Raw genomic sequence first — 21,435 nt, forward strand, 5'->3', positions numbered from 1 at the left:
CATGTGGGATGTAACACTGGCAACAAACCCTTCAGCTTCTTCAAGTGTAGTAAACTGTTTTACTACAAGGGGTTTCTGCAGAAACACAGGTGTCTTTTTGTGTCAAAAAGGTCCTCCAGCTGTTTGGGTAATAAGAAATGTTTTAGAGTGAAGCAAAAGAAAGAATCACAGCCAAGACAGAATCCATTCAGTTGTGATTTTTGTGGGAAAAGATTTACACAACAGGGAGATCTGAAGAGACACATGAGAGTCCACACAGGAGAGAAAGCATTCAGTTGTGATGTTTGTGGGAACAGATTCACACAACAGGGAAATCTGAAGAGACACATGAGAGTCCACACAGGAGAGAAAGCATTCAGTTGTGATGTTTGTGGGAACAGATTTACAGACCAGGGAAGTCTGAAGACACACATGAGAGTCCACACAGGAAAGAAACCATTCAGTTGTGATGTTTGTGGGAAAAGATTTACACAACAGGGAGATCTGAAGCGACACCAGAGAGTCCACACAGGAGAGAAAGCATTCAGTTGTGATGTTTGTGGGAAAAGATTCACACAACAGGGAAATCTGAAGAGACACATGAGAGTCCACACAGGAGAGAAAGCATTCAGTTGTGATGTTTGTGGGAACAGATTTGCAGAACAGGGAAGTCTGAAGAAACACATGAGACGCCACACAGGAAAGAAACTATTCAGTTGTGATGTTTGTGGGAAAATATTTACACAAACGGGAGATCTGAAGAGACACCAGAGAGTCCACACAGGAGAGAAAGCATTCAGTTGTGATGTTTGTGGGAAAAGATTCACACAACAGGGAAATCTGAAGAGACACATGAGAGTCCACACAGGAGAGAAAGCATTCAGTTGTGATGTTTGTGGGAACAGATTTACAGACCAGGGAAGTCTGAAGAAACACATGAGACGCCACACAGGAAAGAAACTATTCAGTTGTGATGTTTGTGGGAAAATATTTACACAAACGGGAGATCTGAAGAGACACCAGAGAGTCCACACAGGAGAGAAAGCATTCAGTTGTGATGTTTGTGGGAAAAGATTCACACAACAGGGACATCTGAAGAGACACATGAGAGTCCACACAGGAGATAATTAGTTTCTTCCGGTTGTGAGTATTATGAATTTCTATTCCTGTAACAATCTAATGTAGTTTGTAAAAGTTGTGATGCTTATTGTTTATGTTTGGTGTGTGTGTGTATATATATATATATATGGTGGTGGACACCGGGGGCGAGGGAAGCCGTCAAACTGAAGGAGGAGGCCTTTCGGGCCTGGCTGGCCCAGGGGTCTCCTGAAGCAGCTGACGGGTACCGGCAGGCCAGAAGGGCTGCAGCTGCGATGGTCGCAAATGCTAAAACTCGGGCATGGGAGGAGTTCGGGGAGGCCATGGAGAAGGACTTTCGGTTGGCCTCAAGGAAGTTCTGGCAAACCATCCGACGGCTCAGGAAGGGAAAGCAGGGCCTACCCCAGGCTGTTCTCAGCGGGGGGGGGGACTGCTGACCCGGACTGGGGACATCGTCGGGCGGTGGAAAGAGCACTTTGAGGAACTCCTAAACCCGGCCAACATGTCCCCCGGAGAGGGGGCAGCGCCGGAAGACTTTGGGGTGGTTTCACCCATATCCCTGGCAGAGGTCGCTAAGGTAGTCAAAAAGCTCCTTGGTGGCAAGGCGCCAGGGGTGGATGAGATCCGCCCTGAGATGCTGAAAGCGCTGGACATTGTTGGGCTGTCTTGGTTGACACGCCTTTTCAGTGTCGCATGGGGGTCGGGAACAGTGCCCATGGACTGGCAGACCAGGGTAGTGGTTCCCATCTTCAAGAAGGGGGACCGGAGAGTGTGCTCAAACTATCGTGGTATCACACTGCTAAGCGGGTGTTGGCCTCCGCCAGGGCTGCCCTTTATCACCGGTCCTGTTCGTGACCTTCATGGACAGGATATCTAGGCGCAGCCAGGGGGCGGAGAGGATCCGGTTCGGGAGTCTCGGGATCGCCTCTCTGCTGTTCGCGGATGATGTGGTCCTGTTTGCCTCCTCGGACCGTGACCTCCAGCATTAACTGGGGCGTTTTGCAGCCGAGTGTGAAGCAGCAGGGATGAGAGTTAGCGCCTCCGAATCTGAGGCCATGGTGCTCTGCCGGAAACCGGTGGATTGCTCCCTCCAGGTGGGGACAAACTGCCTACCCCAAGCGAAGGAGTTCAAGTATCTCGGGGTCTTGTTCACGAGTGAGGGCAAGGTGGAGCGGGAGATCGACAGGCGGATCGGTGCGGCTGCAGCAGTAAAACAGGCGCTGTACCGGTCCGTCTTGATTACAGTCATTTACTGGTCGGTCTACGTTCCAACCCTCACCTATGGTCACGAACTCTGGGTCGTGACCGAAAGAACGATATCTCGGATACAAGCGGCCGAAATGAGCTTCCTCCGTAGGGTGGCCGGGCTCAGCCTAGAGATAGGGTAAGGACTCGGACATCAGGGGGGAGCTTGGAGTCGAGCCGCTGCTCCTTCGTGTCGAAAGGAGTCAGCTGAGGTGGTTCGGGCATCTAGTCAGGATGCCTCCTGGACGCCTCCCATTAGAGGTTTTCCAGGCACGTCCAACTGGTAGGAGACCCCGGGGAAGACCGAGGACACGCTGGAGGGATTATATCTCCCGGCTGGCCTTGGAACGCCTCGGGGTCCCCCAGAATGAGCTGGAAAGTGTTGCGGGTGAGAGGGAAGCCTGGGTCGGCCTGCTGAACCTGCTGCCACCGCGACCCGACTCCGGATAAGCGGCTGATAATGGATGGATATATATATATATATATATATATATATATATATATATATATAGAGAGAGAGAGAGAAAAAATTGCATCAGTGGAAATTTGGCCTTTTCCAAGCTCTGATAGAAGTTTGGTAGGGAAAGAAGCTGTAGTTGTAATGTTTGAGGGAAATAATTCACAGTATGGGGAAGTCTGAAGAAACACATGAGAATCCAAACAGGAGAGAAGCCATTCAGTTGTTGTGGGAACAATGTTCCCTGAACAATCAGATGTTTGTGGGAAAATATTTTCAAAGAAGGAAAATCTAAAGAGACACATGAGAGTCCACACAGAATAGAATTAGTTTCTTCTTCGTTTCTTTGTTGTGAAAGATTAATGATGTAAATTGTTGTTCTCTTTCTCTTGTATTTATGTAAAATGTTTCAAATGTAATTTGTTTGTAAATGAGATAGAAGGTGAAGGGTTTTTTGAACAACTGATGAATCTTTATTAAAACAATGTCAACATACTGTGTGTCTGTGATGGAGGAAACTAAATACTCTGTACAAATACATCTGTATTCAACATGCATATTTCCTTGTAATGTTTTTTAATCTACATGAACATAAACTCATAGAAGTCTACTTTGTGTTGCTGAAACTTTGGTTTGAGGAGGAATTCAGGTTACACTTTATAATAACTACATGCTATTTAGCATTCGTAAAGCATGAGTAAACACTTAATTCACATGTCAAACTCAAGGTGGATTGAATTATCTTTGGCCCGCAGGATAATATCTAATTACTATTAGAGCTGTCACAGCAGGCTATGTTCCAAAAAAAACAAATCACAAAGTGAGGCATGATGACGTCGTGTGCTTGTTTCAAATGTGAGCCTGCGCAGAAACACCGTTGCTGATCGTGTACGTGAGCCACCAATCGACAACAACAACAGCTGGTGGGAAAGGGAAAGGATTTCATTGAATACTCCCTTTCTGTGGATGAGAGCAGTGACACTTCTGATACTGCCCAGCTGTCAATTTTCATCCGTGGAGTGGACTGTGCATCATACACAAGGAATCGTTGTATGGCAAAGCTTTGAAAATGGAACATGTAAGAGCACGAGCAGTTAACTTCATAAGAGCCAAAGATTTAAATCACCACCAGTTCAAGTCTTTTCTGGAGGAATTGGGTTCAGAATATGATGACTTGCCCTATCACACAGAGGTGCGATGGCTAAGCCAAGGAAAAGTGCTGAAAAGATGTTTGGAGTTGCATGAGGATATTTTGTATTTGTTTATTTATTTATTTATATTATTTACGTATTTATTCAAACAGTAAAATAAAAAATCATAACAGAAAATTAATATCACAGTGCAGGAAGAGACAAAAAGCCAACTGGGTTTATTTGAAGCCTCCACCTATATAATATTTTACAAAATTACAAACATAAATTGAAATATGCACAAGATATACATCAAAAGAAAGAAAAATAATGTAATTATGTCAAGTCTGTGTGTGCGTGTGTGTGCATGTGTGAACGTGAAAGTAAGCATGGCTTGCGTTTGTTCAGGGATATTGGATTATACCTCTGTGGCAATTTCTAAGCAATGGTAACTAAAAATGTAGATATAACAGCTAAAACAAGAAAGACATGAACACCAATACATAACAAACTCTTACGAAACAGCAATTAGACTTTCTTTTTAGCAATTTTTTTTATTTTTTATTGAGGGACATTTCTTTGTGAGGTGGGAAAGGTTATTCCATAACTTGGTTCCCCTAAATCTAATAGAGAATTGACCTCTGCTAGTCAGTAATTTCGGAGGATGAAGATGTGAAGATTGACGAGTTGAGTGAGAATGAATCTGTGAATTGACTTTGAAGAAGGTTTTGAAATAATCAGGAATATTTCCTTCACCTAAAAGTATCTTATACATGAAAATTCAAGTTAAAGAAATATGTATGTTATAAATAGTAAGAATCTGCAGTTTGTGAAATAAAGGAGCAGCTGAGATGTGAGACTGTGATCGTGTTTCAATCCTAACAAAGCGAAAAGAGCCAGTTCTGCGCAGAATTGATCGGCGGCGATCGGCGCGCAATGCATGCTGGTTAGATTTGTGTCCGACTTGCTCCCGACTTGCTCTGACGTCATGCACACGTGATCAACGATACTCTCACGAGATCAAGGCGGCCATCGATTTCAGAGTCAGGGGCTCTCCACGGACTGCGTGGCCCAGTGCATTATGGGAAACGCCTGGCTGTCGCCACATCAGAGAGCTGATTGGCTCTTAGATCTGACAGCAAACACCACGTGTTGTAGAAAATCCTTATTTTATGTGTAGTTGTAATACTTAATGCTGGATTGTTGACTATTTGTCTCATGTTTGATCTTAAAACGTATCTTGTGTGGTTGTTAATACAAAATCGTATTTATATAACACATCAAAATGAGTAGTAATGTATTTCACAGGCAGACATAAAAAGACCAAAGGATGAAGCGACACATACATTTCTACATAAATATATATTTACAAACACATGAATGAATCCAAATGTGATCTGTGAACTACAAGTAGACAAAAGTTTGGAACTAACAGGAAGTCATTTTTTCTGTGACTTCCTGTGTTTACTTTGAAGGCAGCTGAAAACTGTCCGGCTTGATTGCAGTTAATTGACAACGCCTCCTGCTGCTGCCGCTGCTCTACTGGATTCCAGGCGAGGCGCAGCTCTAACGATCGAGCCTACTGTTAGGTTGAGGGTTTGTGGTGAGAGGTTGAGGGCAGTAGGTAAATTTGGGGTACCCTGTACACTGGTGGAGTCTGGTAGGGAGCTTCTCTCCCTACCAGACTTCTACCAAAGCTTGGAAAAGGACAAATTTCCTCTGATGCGATTTTTTAAATATTTAATCTAATAAATAAATAAATATATATATATATATATATATATATATATATATATATATATACACACAATTGACCTCATTTGATTCATTTCACGATATACCTCACCTGAGTGGCCCAGACTGTCGTATATTTTTCTGTTTTGGCACAAAAAAGTTTGGTCACCGCTGCCTTAGAATCATACGTTTACTTTTTATTCAATGCCTAAAGAGAGTTTTGGATCATAGTTTCCTTATAATTTCTATCCTGGAAAGAGTTAATTATGAAGTTGACACCAATGAAAGCAAATTAAAGATATTTGGTCCAACAATATAGACTTGCCAAAACTGGACCCATGACTACTACTAATGCATGAAGAATAATTGCACATGTTGAAAGCGGCAGTAATAAACGAAGAGTCATACATTTCTATGATACATTTATTGCAAGCAAAAAACTAATTTTTACAGCCAGGTTAGAAGAAAAGACGTTTAGGATATTAATAATGAATACAAATCTGAGAATATGTATTGAATACAGAATACAATTCTGAGAACCAATTTCTTTATATCAAATAGAACAATGACGACATTAAGTAATTCAAATAGAACAATAAACACACCTTGGAAAACATTTGTCTTTTGCTTCTTCTGGTGCTTCCACCAAACAACTGCCTGACATTGCAGAGCTGTTCTTTACAGAAGCTTCCATCTCTGATGCCATGGCCCTTTTAGTCACATCTAAGTGTAAAACAAATCAACTTTAGAAATTGGATTTGTTATGTGGGAAGTCCAGGAGGATAATCCCCGGTCAACAAGCTCATTGTTTATGCTATTTAATGCAAACTGACATCTTATCTAAATTCAAAGCACATGTGGTGATCATTGAACATGTTTAATATGTTTACTTTTCATATTATTTATGAACTGTGATGGTAAATATATTGGTAGTTGTAGTATTAGTATTACTGAGTAAAAACAGAACACTTAACAACATGACCTGGCAACGCTGATGTCAGAGTGTATGTTTTTTATCTGATGACACCAAACATACACAAAAAGCATCACAACTTTTACAAAGTACATTTGATTGTTTCAGGACTATAAATACAGAATACTCACAACTGGAAGAAACTAATTATCTCCTGTGTGGACTCTCTTGTGTTTCTTCAGATCTCCCTTTTGTGTAAATATTTTCCCACAAACATCACAACTAAATGGTTTCTCCCCTGTGTAGAACCTCTTGTATTTCTTCAGATCTCCCTTTTGTGTACATCTTTTCCCACAAACATCACAACTGAATGGTTTCTCTCCTGTGGTTCTTCAGATCTCCCTGTTGTGTAAATCTTTTCCCACAAACATCACAACTGAATGGTTTCTCTCCTGTGTAGACTCTCAAGTGTCTCTTCAGCTTTGCCTCTTCTGTAACTCTTTTCCCACAAACATCACAACTGAATGATTTCTCTCCTGTGTGAACTCTCATGTCTCTTCAGATTCCCCTGTACTGTAAATCTTTCCCCACAAACATCACAACTGAATAGTTTCTCTTCTGTGTGGACTCTCATGTGTATCTTCAGATTTCCCTTTACTGCAAATATTTTCCCACAAACATCACAACTGAATGGTTTATCTCCTGTGTGGACTCTCATGTGCGTCTTCAGATGTCCACGGACTTTAAATCTTTTCCTACAAACATTACAACTGAATGTTTTCTTTCTTGTGATAACTCTAGGCCGTGATTCTTTCTTTTGCTTCACTCTAAAACATGTCTTATTACCCCAACAGCTGGAGGACACTTTTCCAAAATGACACATCATGTGTCTCTGCAGAAACCCCTTGTAGGAAAACCGTTTACTACACTTGAAGAAGCTAAAGGGTTTGTTGCCAGTGTTACATCCCACATGACTTACAAAGGCTTCCTTATATTTCAGGTCATGTGCAGCAGACTCAGGTGCCCTGGTCTCCTTCTGAACATTGTCCCCGTCTTCACTTTCAGGTCCAGCATCTGACAACGGTTCTTGCCAATCACAATTAATGACTTCAGTTTCAGAGGATAGGAACTTGGTGATATCGGCCTCCTCCAGCACATTAAGCTTATCTCCCACTAGACGGGTCCAGAGATCCTCCTTTTCCTCTTTCATGTGGAGGGGCTCTGGGTCCTCCTGGTCCAGGTTCAGGCACTCAGGAGGGACTTCTGCTTTAATCTCCAACAGCTGCTGGACATCTGCAGGGAGCACATTATGGACAACGGTGACTTCAGACTCATATCAGCTTTCATTAGTGGAGACATTCAAGGAGTTTGACTAAATGTATATTTGTTGATCTTCATGTACAAACACAAAACAACAAAATACAAAACAATAACACAATGACATTTGTAAACAGCAGGAAACTAGTGCAGAGTTCAAAGGTCACTGGAATAAATATGGAATGTTTAATGTAAAAGATTGCTTTCATAAGAGGTAGGCGGATGCTACACACACTTCATACAATGATACTAATATTTAGATTGATAGTGATGATATTAACACATTCAAGATCAGTTAGTATTTAAAAGGGGGTTTCCTGTTCTGAGGTGAGGTCCCGGGACAGAGGATGTCGTATGTAGACAGATTTTAAAGCCGCCTGCGGTAAATTTGGAATTTGTGATACACAAAATAAATTTAAATAGATTTGTGTCCGACTTGATACCGACTTTCCGACATCATGCACACGTGGTCAATGACAACCTAATAATAAAGCTTATTTATATAACACATTTCAAAAGCGAGCAGCAAAGTGTTTCAAAGGAAGACAAAAAGAACAAAGGATAGCATACAAAGCAGATACAGACACTTCTACATGAATATATTTACAAACACATGAATAAATCAGAATGAGGTCTGCAAACTACAAGTAGCAAGTGTATGTGTATATATATATATATATATATATATATATATATATATATATACACACACACACACACACACACACTCTCACCTAAAGGATTATTAGGAACACCATACTAATACTGTGTTTGACCCCCTTTCGCCTTCAGAACTGCCTTAATTCTACGTGGCATTGATTTAACAAGGTGCTGAAAGCATTCTTTAGAAATGTTGGCCCATATTGATAGGATAGCATCTTGCAGTTGATGGAGATTTGTGGGATGCACATCCAGGACACAAAGCTCCCGTTCCACCACATCCCAAAGATGCTCTATTGGGTTGAGATCTGGAAGTAGCCATCAGAGGATGAGTACATGGTGGCCATAAAGGGATGGACATGGTTAGAAACAATGCTCAGGTAGGGCGTGGCATTTAAACGATGCCCAATTGGCACTAAGGGGCCTAAAGTGTGCCAAGAAAACATCCCCCACACCATTACACCACCACCAGCAGCCTGCACAGTGGTAACAAGGCATGATGGATCCATGTTCTCATTCTGTTTATGCCAAATTCTGACTCTACCATCTGAATGTCTCAACAGAAATCGAGACTCATCAGACCATGCAACATTTTTCCAGTCTTTAACTGTCCAATTTTGGTGAGCTCTTGCAAATTGTAGCCTCATGTTCCTATTTGTAGTGGAGATGAGTGGTACCCGGTGGGGTCTTCTGCTGTTGTAGCCCATCCGCCTCAAGGTTGTGCGTGTTGTGGCTTCACAAATGCTTTGCTGCATACCTCGGTTGTAACGAGTGGTTATTTCAGTCAAAGTTGCTCTTCTATCAGCTTGAATCAGTCGGCCCATTCTCCTCTGACCTCTAGCATCAACAAGGCATTTTCGCCCACAGGACTGCCGCATACTGGATGTTTTTCCCTTTTCACACCATTCTTTGTAAACCCTAGAAATGGTTGTGCGTGAAAATCCCAGTAACTGAGCAGATTGTGAAATACTCAGACCGGCCCGTCTGGCCGTTCAGGCGATTGTCTTGACCAGGACTACACCCCTAAATGCATTGAAGCAACTGCCATGTGATTGGTTGATTAGATAATTGCATTAATGGGATATTGAATATTGGATTGGATTGGATATTGAGGTGTTCCTAATAATCCTTTAGGTGAGTGTATATACACATATATATTGATATACACATATACATATATATATATATATATATATATATATATATATATATATATATATATCTTTTTGTAGACTTAACACTTACAATATGCAACACTGCTGTACTATTCTGAATATTGTTTTGCTCCTACTACATTTCACTTCATAATATATTACACTTATATACCATAATATGTATAATGTACCAGCCTTTTTTTTATGTATTTTACCATATCATGTCATACTGTTATACCACCATTATGAGACTTTACTTTGAGGAGACGGCACTGTTAGTCTAAGCTAAACAATTAATAATTAATAATAACAACATTCATAATACTGGTGATAGCAGTAGGTGGTCCACTGGCAGCTCGTGGCACCGACACCTAACTACATATAAGGAGAGGACCTGTGGAGAATTTATCCAACTTGTATTTAAAAAACAAAAGGGAGGAGGGCATTGGGGTGTTGCGTCACCAGAGGGGATATACGCAGCTATCGCGAGAACATGCGAGACTTCCCTTGGTACGTAGCTTGTCCTCATGCTAACAGCTAGCAGCTCCGTGTCCGTTGTACAGGTCTGTTCCTTAACAGACGTGTCCAGCGTTACAGCATCTAGCATCAACAAACACTGCAGACCTCCTCCCTTCCTCTTCCCGCTCTCCGTTGTCCTGTCCGCCCTCTGATGGCGAGTCAGCGCTGCTAACAGCGGATCCGTGTAAACAATGGGGCCATGGCTACGTGCTGGATCCCCGGACACGGTGGTGAAGAGTACGAGAAACGGAAAATAGACCACGACAAACTCGAGGTGTCCAGCTGTCACACTGCACCCGTAAAACGAGCCCGAAGACCGGGAACAAGAAGTAAAAAGCACAAACCTGATCTGTGTAGCTCATGTTCTCTTAGACGAGAAACTGTCTCTTCATAATCTTCTATTAATCTCTCCAACTCCCCAAAAGACTCTTCAACGACCGCGTGGACTTCCTGCTTCACCAACAGTCTCAACATTTCTGCTTTAGACATGGAGACAAACTCAGGAGGCTCTGAGAGACGAGACGGTTCACAGAATGGATCTCCTCACAACGCATGCGCAGTAGATGTGAGTACGACTGGATCCCGCCCTGCTCTGACGTCATGAACACGTGGTCAACAATAAGAGAAAGAGCTGATGTCCCTCAGACATGAAGAGTTACTGTCTGCTGACCCCTGCTGGTGAAAACAGGTCAGTGCACCAGAGTGTAAAAGCTCAGTAGTTGGTGCTTCTCCATCAGTAGTACTGTCTGGATTATGGCCTCCACCTCCTCAGAGAGGATAACCCACATATTATACATGTTGAATAGTTTTTAACCTGTAATAATAAACTACATTTGTTATCACACTTTTAAAATCATAATTAAATCTAAATAAATTATACATTTACTTGTTTTTGTCAGCTTCAATAACAAAACGAAATGTTTTGCACAGTGCAATGCATTGTGGGTAATCAGAAGCCTCGGCAAGGAAAAAGTGCAGTTAGATATAACAGATATTCTGCAAAAGAACTCAAGTAAGTGCTATCAAGTACTATTTCAGTATCTTAGAAAAACTAATATTATTGATAAAATATGAGTCATTGGGTTGTTTATTTGTTTTGTTGAATTTATATTTATTATATTATTATAAATTTGTTTATAATGCAAGTTCTAGAGATCCTGAATCACACTCCATACCAGTTGGTGGCGGTAATGCACCAAACAGTTGTTTACTCACCGCCAATAAACCTCAAAGAAGAAGAAGAAGAAGAAGAAGAAGAAGAAGAAGAAGAAAAAGAAGAAAAAGAAGAAACGATCTATTCGAGAGGACTTAGTGCTGGAAATATCTATGATAATGCTGAGACTCCAAAGGCTGGGTACTAGTGTGCATTTTTGCTGGGTTCCTGCTCATATAGGTGTGGAGGGAAATGAGAGAGCGGACAGGATCGCTAAAAAAGCACTTAAACTTAAAAAGGAGGAAATCCTGAGTATTCCGTTTGGAAAAGGGGAAGCGAAAGCTGTTATTAGAGAGGCAGTGAGGGAATAATGGCAGAGGGAGTGGGACAACAACTGCAAAGGAAGGCACTATCACAATATACAAAAATCCATTAATGTTAAGTTTTTCAAAGGGAAGTGTCGGAGAGAGGAGGTAATCATATCAAGGCTAAGATTGGGACACACAGGACTGAATGCAAATCTGTTTTTAATGGCAAAAGTGGGAATGAGACTGAGGATGTGGAGCATATTATCATGAAGTGCCGTAAATACAAGTATGAAAGGAAACTTTTGAAGGCAAAAATTTCTCAGCTGGGACGAAGGTGGAGTCTGGAGGGAGTTCTGGCAGCGAACCAGGTGGGTCATGAGGGTTATAGGGCTTTGTTGCGATTTGCCAAAGATACAGGACTAGGACGCAGGATTTAGGTATAGGTTTGTTTGGGTATTAAGTAGATGGGCTGTTAATGGGTAGTATTTTGGGTTTTGGTTTGTTGCTTTGAGGTGCTTCGTTGTTGTTTTGTTTGTTTTGTTTCTATTTGCTTTGTTGGTTTGGTTTATTTACTTATTTATTTTGTTTTGTTTCTTTGTTAGTTAGAACAGTTAGTCCTGAATCTGCACACTCCGGTACAGTAGGTGGCGGTATGCACCTAGGCAAATTGGTTGCGATCCGCCAGTCAAATTTATAGAAGAAGAAGAAGAAGAAGAAGAAGAAGAAGACGACGACGACGACGAAGAAGAAGAAGTATAAGCATAAGCAGTAGTAGTAGAAGCAGCAGCAGCTTCTCTCCTCCAGCTCTGTGTGTATCAGTGAAGCAGCTGCAGCCGGATGGAGAGCTCAGTGGAGCCGTAGAGAGACACGCGGACCCGCTGTGAGCTTTAAAGGAATTGTCCGGTAAAGTCCTGAGAAGCTAGCGAGTGTTAGCCACCTAGCATGTAGCTCGGTCACGTAGCGATAGCAGCGATCAACACAGGAACAGAGACTTGGGCTGCACCTGGATTACTCGACACAAGCTTCAAGCCTCGACACGAAAGGACACATCACGAGCTGTTTGACAGATTAACAGCAGATCACGAGGAGGACGTTTCTCGTTTCAGAGAAAATGAGCGACGAACCAAACTACTGGAGGCTGAACCCTCGAGTTCAGCTCCACAGATCAGGTTTGTGCTTTTTACTTCTTGTTCCCGGTGTTCATGCTCGTTTTACGGGTTTACGTCTCATCCGAGTCCGTTTTCAGGTCATGCAGACGACATTAACAACCTGGTTCATATATTACTTTATTAACGAGGTTGGAATATAAACTAAAGAAGAATATAAAAGTGAAACGAAGGTGTTAGTCACAGAGAGTACAAAGCTACTAAACTGTCTCATTGTTCAGTTTTAAACATGCGGAATTAAATTCAAGATATTTTTATTGTTATATGCTCAGTTAACAGACATTTACTCCGTACAATGAAAAACAATTACAATAATTTAAGGCTTCACGAATACAACTAAAAGGAGTTTAATGCTAATAGTATAAGAAAATATATAAAATAAGGCACAGAAATGTGAGAACAGTATTGTGTGTGTGTGTGTGTGTGTGTGTGTGTGTGTGTGTGTGTGTGTGTGTGTGCACACACACACTGTAAGACATTTAAATTCAGTTCAACTTGCAAACGAAAGTTCACCTGCTGCCTTGAGAAATCTAGTTGACTCAACTTGAAATTTCCTTTGATTCAACTGATAAATGAAAGTTCATAAGGTTGATGTAACTACAACGTGCCAGTTGTCTCAACATTATGAGTCAAGTTCTCAGAGTTGAGTGAACTGTTTGTCCCTTGTTGTTTGAACTTGATCCACCAAGTTAAAACAAAGCGTGTTTTTACATTATCAGTTCGAGAAAACTTTCCTCAGCTAGTCAAACAAGCACACATTTGTGCTTTTATGTAACTCACAGTTAGAATAACTTTACCATGTAAACAACTTGCCATTTCAAGTTAAGAGGACTTACATTCCAAATTAGTTTCAACTTGCATATAAACGGTATTTTGACTGACAATTTAAAGTGTGCTTGCTTTATAAAAAAGAAATGACCAATAATTACTTACTTCTGTTCAAAAGATACAACATTTATTGGAAGAAAATATACACAGACTGAAACATTCGCTACAAGTACATCTCAACACAAATATATATATATATATATATATATATATATATATATATATATATATATATATATATATATATATATATATATATATGAGAGAAAAAAAACAACTCAAAAGGTGTCGTTCATATTACGGGTTACTCCAGGTTAAGGCAGTAGATCGTGCCATCAGCATGAAGCCTGTGGGCACGTCTCTGATGATCGTCTCTGAGCTCATGTTGGATGATCGTCTCTGCTGCCTCGGCCACGTCGAAGACTTCCAAAGGAAGTGAATCATGCAGAATGCCTTCGTGTCCCATCAACAGTCCAACCTGCATTCATCCAGGGTTTCTCCATGAACCTGAAGACATATAAAGACATTCACATCTTAACTGACATCTCCAAAATAATACTAGTTCAATGTTTTGAGAGTCCTCATTAAAAATCCCTAAAACAAAAAAGGTGAAGGAGACTCCATTGAAAAGGTAGTTTGCAATTATACAAAATCTCTATAAAAATGTGTGTGGGTAATAAAGCTAATGAAAACAAAACATGTTACATTGTCGTATTACAACCATTGAGTGTAGTGAATGTGTAAATATAGTGTCTTACATCACACATCCGGATTATGTCGGAGGAATCCTCTGAAAGATAGTAGCATGGAGACCAGGCAGTGCAGCTGTTCTTCGGTTCTGGTTTGTATCCTACAAAAACAGACAAGAGTAGATGAATGCAATACCAAAGGTATTTGAGTACAGACAAGGCCTAAACACTGCAGATGATGTCCATGATGCTGTTTATAATGATGGATTGTTCTTCATGTCCATTAGAGGAGAATGCACAAAACTTACATTTCACGTCACGTACTGGACATTCTTGATGACATCTGTAGAAAGAAGAAAAAAAATGCACGATAGGTTAAAATTTGTGTTTCAGAAAAATAAAACTCACATATAATATTTTTATTTCATATATATATATATATATATATATATATATATATATATATATATATATATATATATATATATATATATATATATATATATATATATATAAATAAAAACATGCGTTTACTTTACGCTTAAATTATCAATGTTTTACATTTCTAAATAGTTAAAACAAAAAATGGGATCAAGCAATTTTGAAGCAAATATCCTCCAGTTTACAAAAAAACAAACATACACCCACACAGCAGAGGGAGGGGAAGGGAGGTCCGCAATACGGTCTGTGCTCAGTGCGTCCCTAGCACGCGCTAGCTAGCTAACCGAACAAGCTAGTTGGAGGGGGAGGGGTGTTGTGTGATAAACGTAATTTAAATGAAGCATGAAATAATGATGGAAAATTGTGGTCACTTTAAAAAAATGAACCAATAGCTTATACATTCATTGCGTTTCATCAACTGCAGGACAGATAAAATAGGTCAACCATTTGTCTTAGAAGAAGTTCTAGCTAAACATTAAAGCCACAAAGTATCTAAGCCTTTCCAGACCATTGACAAGCACAAGTTACATAACTGTGGTACATTACTAACGTTACACATGCTATTAATTAAAATACTTAAAGTCATCATTTAAACTCTCCTTCATGCGCCCAAGCAAAGCGAAAAGACTCCTCAGCGCTCTGGTCCATTGGCTCTACTTGTTGCAGGTGGAAAATAACTGTGAATTACTCCGCCTCATTCACTGGAGGTTGTCAGGTTAATAGAATCCCTCCGCAGGTGGAAATAGTCCTTTCTTGTTTACCACAAAATGCCTATATTTTCATTGGAATTTAAGTATATGATTTATCTGCTGTGTTTAACCAGTTGATTATGGCCAGGCTTCAACCTGGCCATGGTTTAAAAAAGACAGTTTACCTAAAACACAAACATGACAGCATTTGCTTTTTTTTAAACCCCACTCCCGCCTTTTCCAGTCTTTTCTTTTTTTTACTGATAACTTAAAGAGTCAAGTTCAATTAACACTAACAAATCTCAACAAGTCAACACAAGGCATAATTGTAAGTTGAACTAAGTTTGAACTTGAACAGTTAAGTTCAAATCTAAAACTTGTCAGAGTTCTTTGAGTTAAAGAGAAGAAGTAAGTGGACATAACTAAACAGGGCTGTGATGTTTTACAGCGTGTGTGTGTGTGTGTGTGTGTGTGTGTGTGTGTGTGTGTGTGCTCTTGTAATCAGTGTTGTGGAGGTGGCTTGTTGCCCTCACATGGTTTCCTTGCATCTCTTGATGCATCCCTTGTGGAGGGATGAAGAGGCAACGAAAAGATGCAAGTGAGGGAAACGGAGATGCATTACGGGTTCATCCCAAGTCTCTTTTTTTAAGAGGCTCGTTGAAGACGAGCCAGTCCTGCTCTAGCTTGCAACCTTCTCGGACGCCAGCTTGCTGTTTGTTGAGCTTCTCAACTCAACAAACGTTGAGCACTAACACTATTCAAAATTCAGATTTTATTTCTCGTCTCAAATGTAATAATGACATGCACATGTATCTTTTAAAAGCGTAAAATATGTGCCATAGTTTAAATACTTATCTTTAATGTGTTAATATCATCATTATCAATCTAAATATTAGTATCGTTGTATAAAGTGTGTGTGAGACATCTGCCCACCTCATATCAAATCAATATTTTTACATTCATTATTTATTCCAGCGCCCTTTGCACTCCGTACTAATATACTGCTGTTTATTAATGTTAATAGTTGGAATGCTTCAGCAGTCCAACTATTGTTAATCAAATCTTTTATTTACTTCTTATATTTCGTACGTACGTATTTTGGACCTTATCTCCTCCTTCATATTTTCAGCTACCGAAACCGTTCAAATATTTCAATATTCAGCTCCTTCAGGACACTTGCGGTTTGACCTTTCATATTTCTGACAAATCTTTTAATTATTAATCTTTTTATGAAAAATAAAATGAATGGGATCCAATGGAGAACATCTTCAAATCCTCTTCAACTTTAAAAGCGTACAGGTTCTGCCTACGTTCAGCTACAGACACCTTTTAGACTTTCACATGTTGACAAAACCTTCAGCTATTATTCTATAATTTCTGATTTTTTTTTTTTTTTTCAAGCTTTTTCTGGAAAAGAAATTAATGGGATCCAATGAAGAAAATCGTCAAATCCGCTTAAACTTGAAAAGCTTTACCCTTTATAGAGCTCATTGAAATACTTTGAAATTCAAAATATCAACCCTAGAGTGCTATTGGAGGACTTAACAATATTCATTTACTGTTGTGACAATTACTCTTTATTTGTATTTTTAGATAGAAAATTAACGTAAACGAAGTTACCATATTTGGTTCCTTGCCCGTTTGTGTATATTTTAAATAAAAACACAAGAAATACACATACAAGGTGAAAGGAACATGTATTTCATAATATTATAACATCACTTTTAGAGATTAAAAGATTAAAACATGTGCTGGTACTGGACCAGTCAACATACACATCAACAACATTAGGACACAACAATAGGCCTTCACACATTAGGCCTTCTTCTTCATCATCACTGATGGCAGGGCGGCTGGCACAACAACGTCTGCCTCCTCTTGCCATCTACAACACAAACAGACACTTCCTAAAACATTAAACACATGCAATAAAACTGTTATAAGGTCATAAACTGACAAATCACTCATATTCACTATTTCTCTCTGAATCACTGTGTTATACAACACTTTGGCAACATTCAAACATAAAGCTGTATTGCCTTATTTCTACATGAACGGGCGTATGATCAAATATGGTGCCTACGTGTTTCATGCCGTAATTTCACTAAGTATTCCACAAATAACACTCATGTACTGACTTAGTGCAACTATTCAAGCATAACATGTGTGAGTTTCAACAATTTACCATGGTTAGTCTAGTTCGTTTGACCCGTGATTGTATAGAGAGTCGCACTGCAAAACAATCTTTTCTACGATCCAGAAAAAAGAGAAAGTTTAATGCGCTCCAGGTCTCTGCTGATTGATCAAATGCCACAAAGGTGGGTGGTGTGACGTAGGGGGATCTTTGCTGATTGGCTGGGTGAAGACCATGTGATTCTTGAATTTACTGAGGCGTGGCAAGGACGCCGTATATACAGCGTGAGGAAGTTATCATGTATGGTTACTTGCCGGGTAAAGGATTAACATTTTGACAATTTCAGCTACAGACAACATTTTATCTTTACAATTTTAACAAAACCTTCAGCTATTGCTGTATGATTCCGATTTTTTTATATCTTTATTCCTTTTTGAACTGTTACTGTTTTCATTTTATGCTTTTTTCTGACTTTACAATGGGTGTGTATGGCGAAGCTCAGAGTGGTTATGTCATACTAGAGTCCAGAGAAGCTTCAGGATCTTGAGTATAAAATATTTGTCTTTAGCCATTCACGCCACAATGTTCCCTCTTCAGGCATAATTTATACATTGAAACGTAGGAAATATTTTTAATGTTTTTTCTCGCGAACACCACGCCGGATGTAGCTCAACCAGAAGCAAAACAATAGGCATGCTGTTTGGGCTTGGAAGCTAGGCTAACGTTACAGTTCGAAATGAATGAATGGTGAGCGCGATACGGCAAAATGAATGATAAGACGCTAATGAATGGAAAGTTTACTTTCAAAAAGTTGTCAGATGGTTCCCTTGACAAGAACAAATTGGTATGTGCCATTTGTCATTGTGAACTGAGCTATCATCGAAGCCTATCCAGTCTGAAATACCACTTGATGGCCAAGCACACAGCTGATGCTAACTCTGCGCCCCCTCGTCATAGCCAGACAAGAATGGATGACTTCGGACAGAAACACACAGACCCCTCAACGAAGAACAAACTTATTGCAGACATAGCTAAATGGGTGGCTACTGTGTGTAGCCTGTTGATGTTGTGGAGGACGAGGGTCTAGCTGATATCATACGCATCGCATCCAACGACAGGACCTACGAATTGCCTTCGAGAGCCACCATTACAAGCCACGTTCAGAAGTTGCACAAAACTGAGAAGGCTAAGGTACAGCAGGCATTGGACAAGACAAAAGCAGTCGTGCTCACTAGTGATTACTGAACGTCCCTCAGTAATCACAACTACCGTAGCTTACCTTTTTAATGGTAACCTAACTGTTACGGTTCATTGTTCCGAAATAAGAGGCCTGACTGCTATGTTCACAGCTCGCTCTCTCTCTCTCTCTCTCTCTCTCTCTCTCTCTCTCTCTCTCTCTCTCTCTCTCTCTCTCTCTCTCTCTCTCTCTCTTAAGCCCTTGTTTACCTGAAATGTGCACTTTATTATTTTATATCGCCCAGTTTGGCAGTTGTTTTTCAATAAAATAAAACATTTGCATAAAGCAAACAATCCACTTTTTCATGTTGATAAGAGCATTAAAATTAAAAAAAATTGCGATTAATCGCGAGTTAACTATGACATAAATGTGATTTAATATTTTAATCGTTTGACAGCACTAGTAAATACACTTACTCATCTTCAAATGGATAATTTTTGCTGGCATGTTCTTCTTCGTTACAGGAGTCGAATCCTGAAGGCTTGTGCTTCTCCTGATTCTGTTATTTTCGTGATCGGAGTCACGGTTTTCTGTCAAATACAATAGTTTGAAAGGTTGTTTTCAATAAATCCACAGTCCAGTCTCCCTCTCGGTGACACAGGTGCTTCACGTTAGCTAATCAGAGCAGTTTCACACTCATACTTGTTTTAAATGCATCAACAGACCTAAACACCCATACTTGAGAGAGAGAGAGAGAGAGAGAGAGAGAGAGAGAGAGAGAGAGAGAGAGAGAGAGAGAGAGAGAGAGAGAGAGAGAGAGAGAGAGAGAGAGAGAGAGAGAGAGAGAGAGAGAGAGAGAGAGACCCTCTCTGTCTTTCTCTCGCTCTCACTTTAACACATTTTCAGTAAAACCGTTTAGTTTCCAGCTTTTCCTGGATTGTAATTCATCTCTTGGATTATTTAGATCATTGGTTCTCCACTGGTCTGGCTGTGGGACCCACCATCACCCCGAATGACAAGCCGTGACCCAAATCGAGCGAAATGTTCAACTTCTCAAATTGATTTAATGTAAATATGGTGCAGTTTGAACCTGAGATAGTACAGGATATCACAGTATGCCAACAATAAATAGTTATTTAGAAACTTAACAGTGCATTTTAAGGACACGAAATAATGCCAGTCAGTATGTCAGTCTGAAGTCATCGTTGTCCATAATGTGCTCCCTGCAGATGTCCAGCAGCTGTTGGAGATTAAAGCAGAAGTCCCCCCCGAGTACCTGGACCCGGAGACCCTCCACATAAAAGAGGAGCCGGAGACCCTCCACATAAAAGAGGAGCCGGAGACCCTCCACATAAAAGAGGAGCCGGAGACCCTCCACATGAAAGAAGAGAAGGAGGATATCTGGACTTGTCTAGAGGGAGAGCAGCTTATTGTGCTGGAGGAGGCCGATATCACCAAGTTCCTAGTCACTGCTGTTACTGTGAAGAGTGAAGATGACAAACCTCAGACCTCACATCTTCATCAAAGCCAGACGGAAGACAACAGAGAAACGGAGCCTCCAGCCGGCAGATCAGCGACACTGATAAAAACAGAAACTGATGGAGAGGACCGTGGGGGATCAGGACCAGCCAGGAACCTAAATCCACATCGTCATTCACATCCAAATGCTGATGATGAAAAGACTGAAGTCAATTATGGTGTTTGGCAAGAACCTTTGTCAGATTCTGGTCCTGAAAGTGAAGACGGGGACAATGTTTGGAAGGAGACCAGGGCACCTGAGTCTGCTGCACATGGCCTAAAATATAAGGAATTCCTTGTAAGTCATGTAGGCTGTAACACTGCCAACAGATCCAATAATTCACGAAAAAGAGTGCTCACGGGAGATAAACAATTCAGTTGTGGTGTTTGTAGGAAAATATTTACACGAAAGACGAGTTTGCAGAACCACATCAGAGTCCACAGAAGAGAGAGACCATTTGGTTGTGATATTTGTGGGAAAATATGTACACAACAGGGAGAGCTGAAGACACACATGAGAGTCCACACCGGAGAGAAACCATTCAGTTGTGATGTTTGTGGGAAAAGATTTGCACAACAGGGAGCTCTGAAGACACACATGAGAGTCCACACCGGAGAGAAACCATTCAGTTGTGATGTTTGTGGGAAAAGATTTAAACAACAGGGATATCTGAAGATACACGTAAGAGTCCACACAGAAGAGAAACCATTCAGTTGTGATGCTTGTGGGAAAGGATTTACACAACATGAACATCTGAAGAGACACGTGAGAGTCCACACAGGAGAGAAACCATTTGGTTGTCATGTTTGTGAGAAAAGATTTACATGTCAGGGAAATCTAAAGTCACACAAGAGAGTTCACACAGGAGAGAAACCATTCAGTTGTGATGTTTGTGGGAAAAGATTTGCAGTGGGAGGAAATCTGAAGAAACACAAGAGAGTTCACACAGGAGATAATTTGTGTCTTCCAGTTGTGAAAGATTAATGATGGAAGTTTGTGTTGTTCTCTTTCTCTTGTTTTTATTAAAGAAAATATGTAAAATGTTTCAAATATAAATGGTTTGTATATGAGATGGAAGGCAAAGTGTTTTCTGAAAAGCTGACTAATCTTCATTTAAAAGCAACG

The 21,435-nt window shown here is 40.4% G+C and overlaps 1 protein-coding gene and 1 pseudogene across 2 annotated transcripts in view; one reads left to right on the forward strand and one right to left on the reverse strand.

The window, feature by feature from the left end:
* Window positions 1–21,435, reverse strand: part of LOC306754046 (NLR family CARD domain-containing protein 3-like) — a 134,308-nt pseudogene that overhangs the window by 102,621 nt on the left and 10,252 nt on the right. The window lies entirely within an intron of this gene.
* Window positions 12,447–20,899, forward strand: LOC306752924 (uncharacterized protein; the record flags this gene model as incomplete). Its single annotated transcript, XM_079236758.1, has 3 exons — window positions 12,447–12,836; window positions 20,021–20,401; window positions 20,877–20,899. The coding sequence occupies exons 1-3, from the start codon at window positions 12,779–12,781 to the stop codon at window positions 20,897–20,899; spliced, it is 462 nt and encodes a 153-aa protein (XP_079092884.1). The 5' UTR covers window positions 12,447–12,778.

The sequence above is a fragment of the Taurulus bubalis genome (assembly GCF_910589615.1).
Source record: "Taurulus bubalis genome assembly, chromosome: 2".
NCBI lineage: Eukaryota > Metazoa > Chordata > Actinopteri > Perciformes > Cottidae > Taurulus > Taurulus bubalis.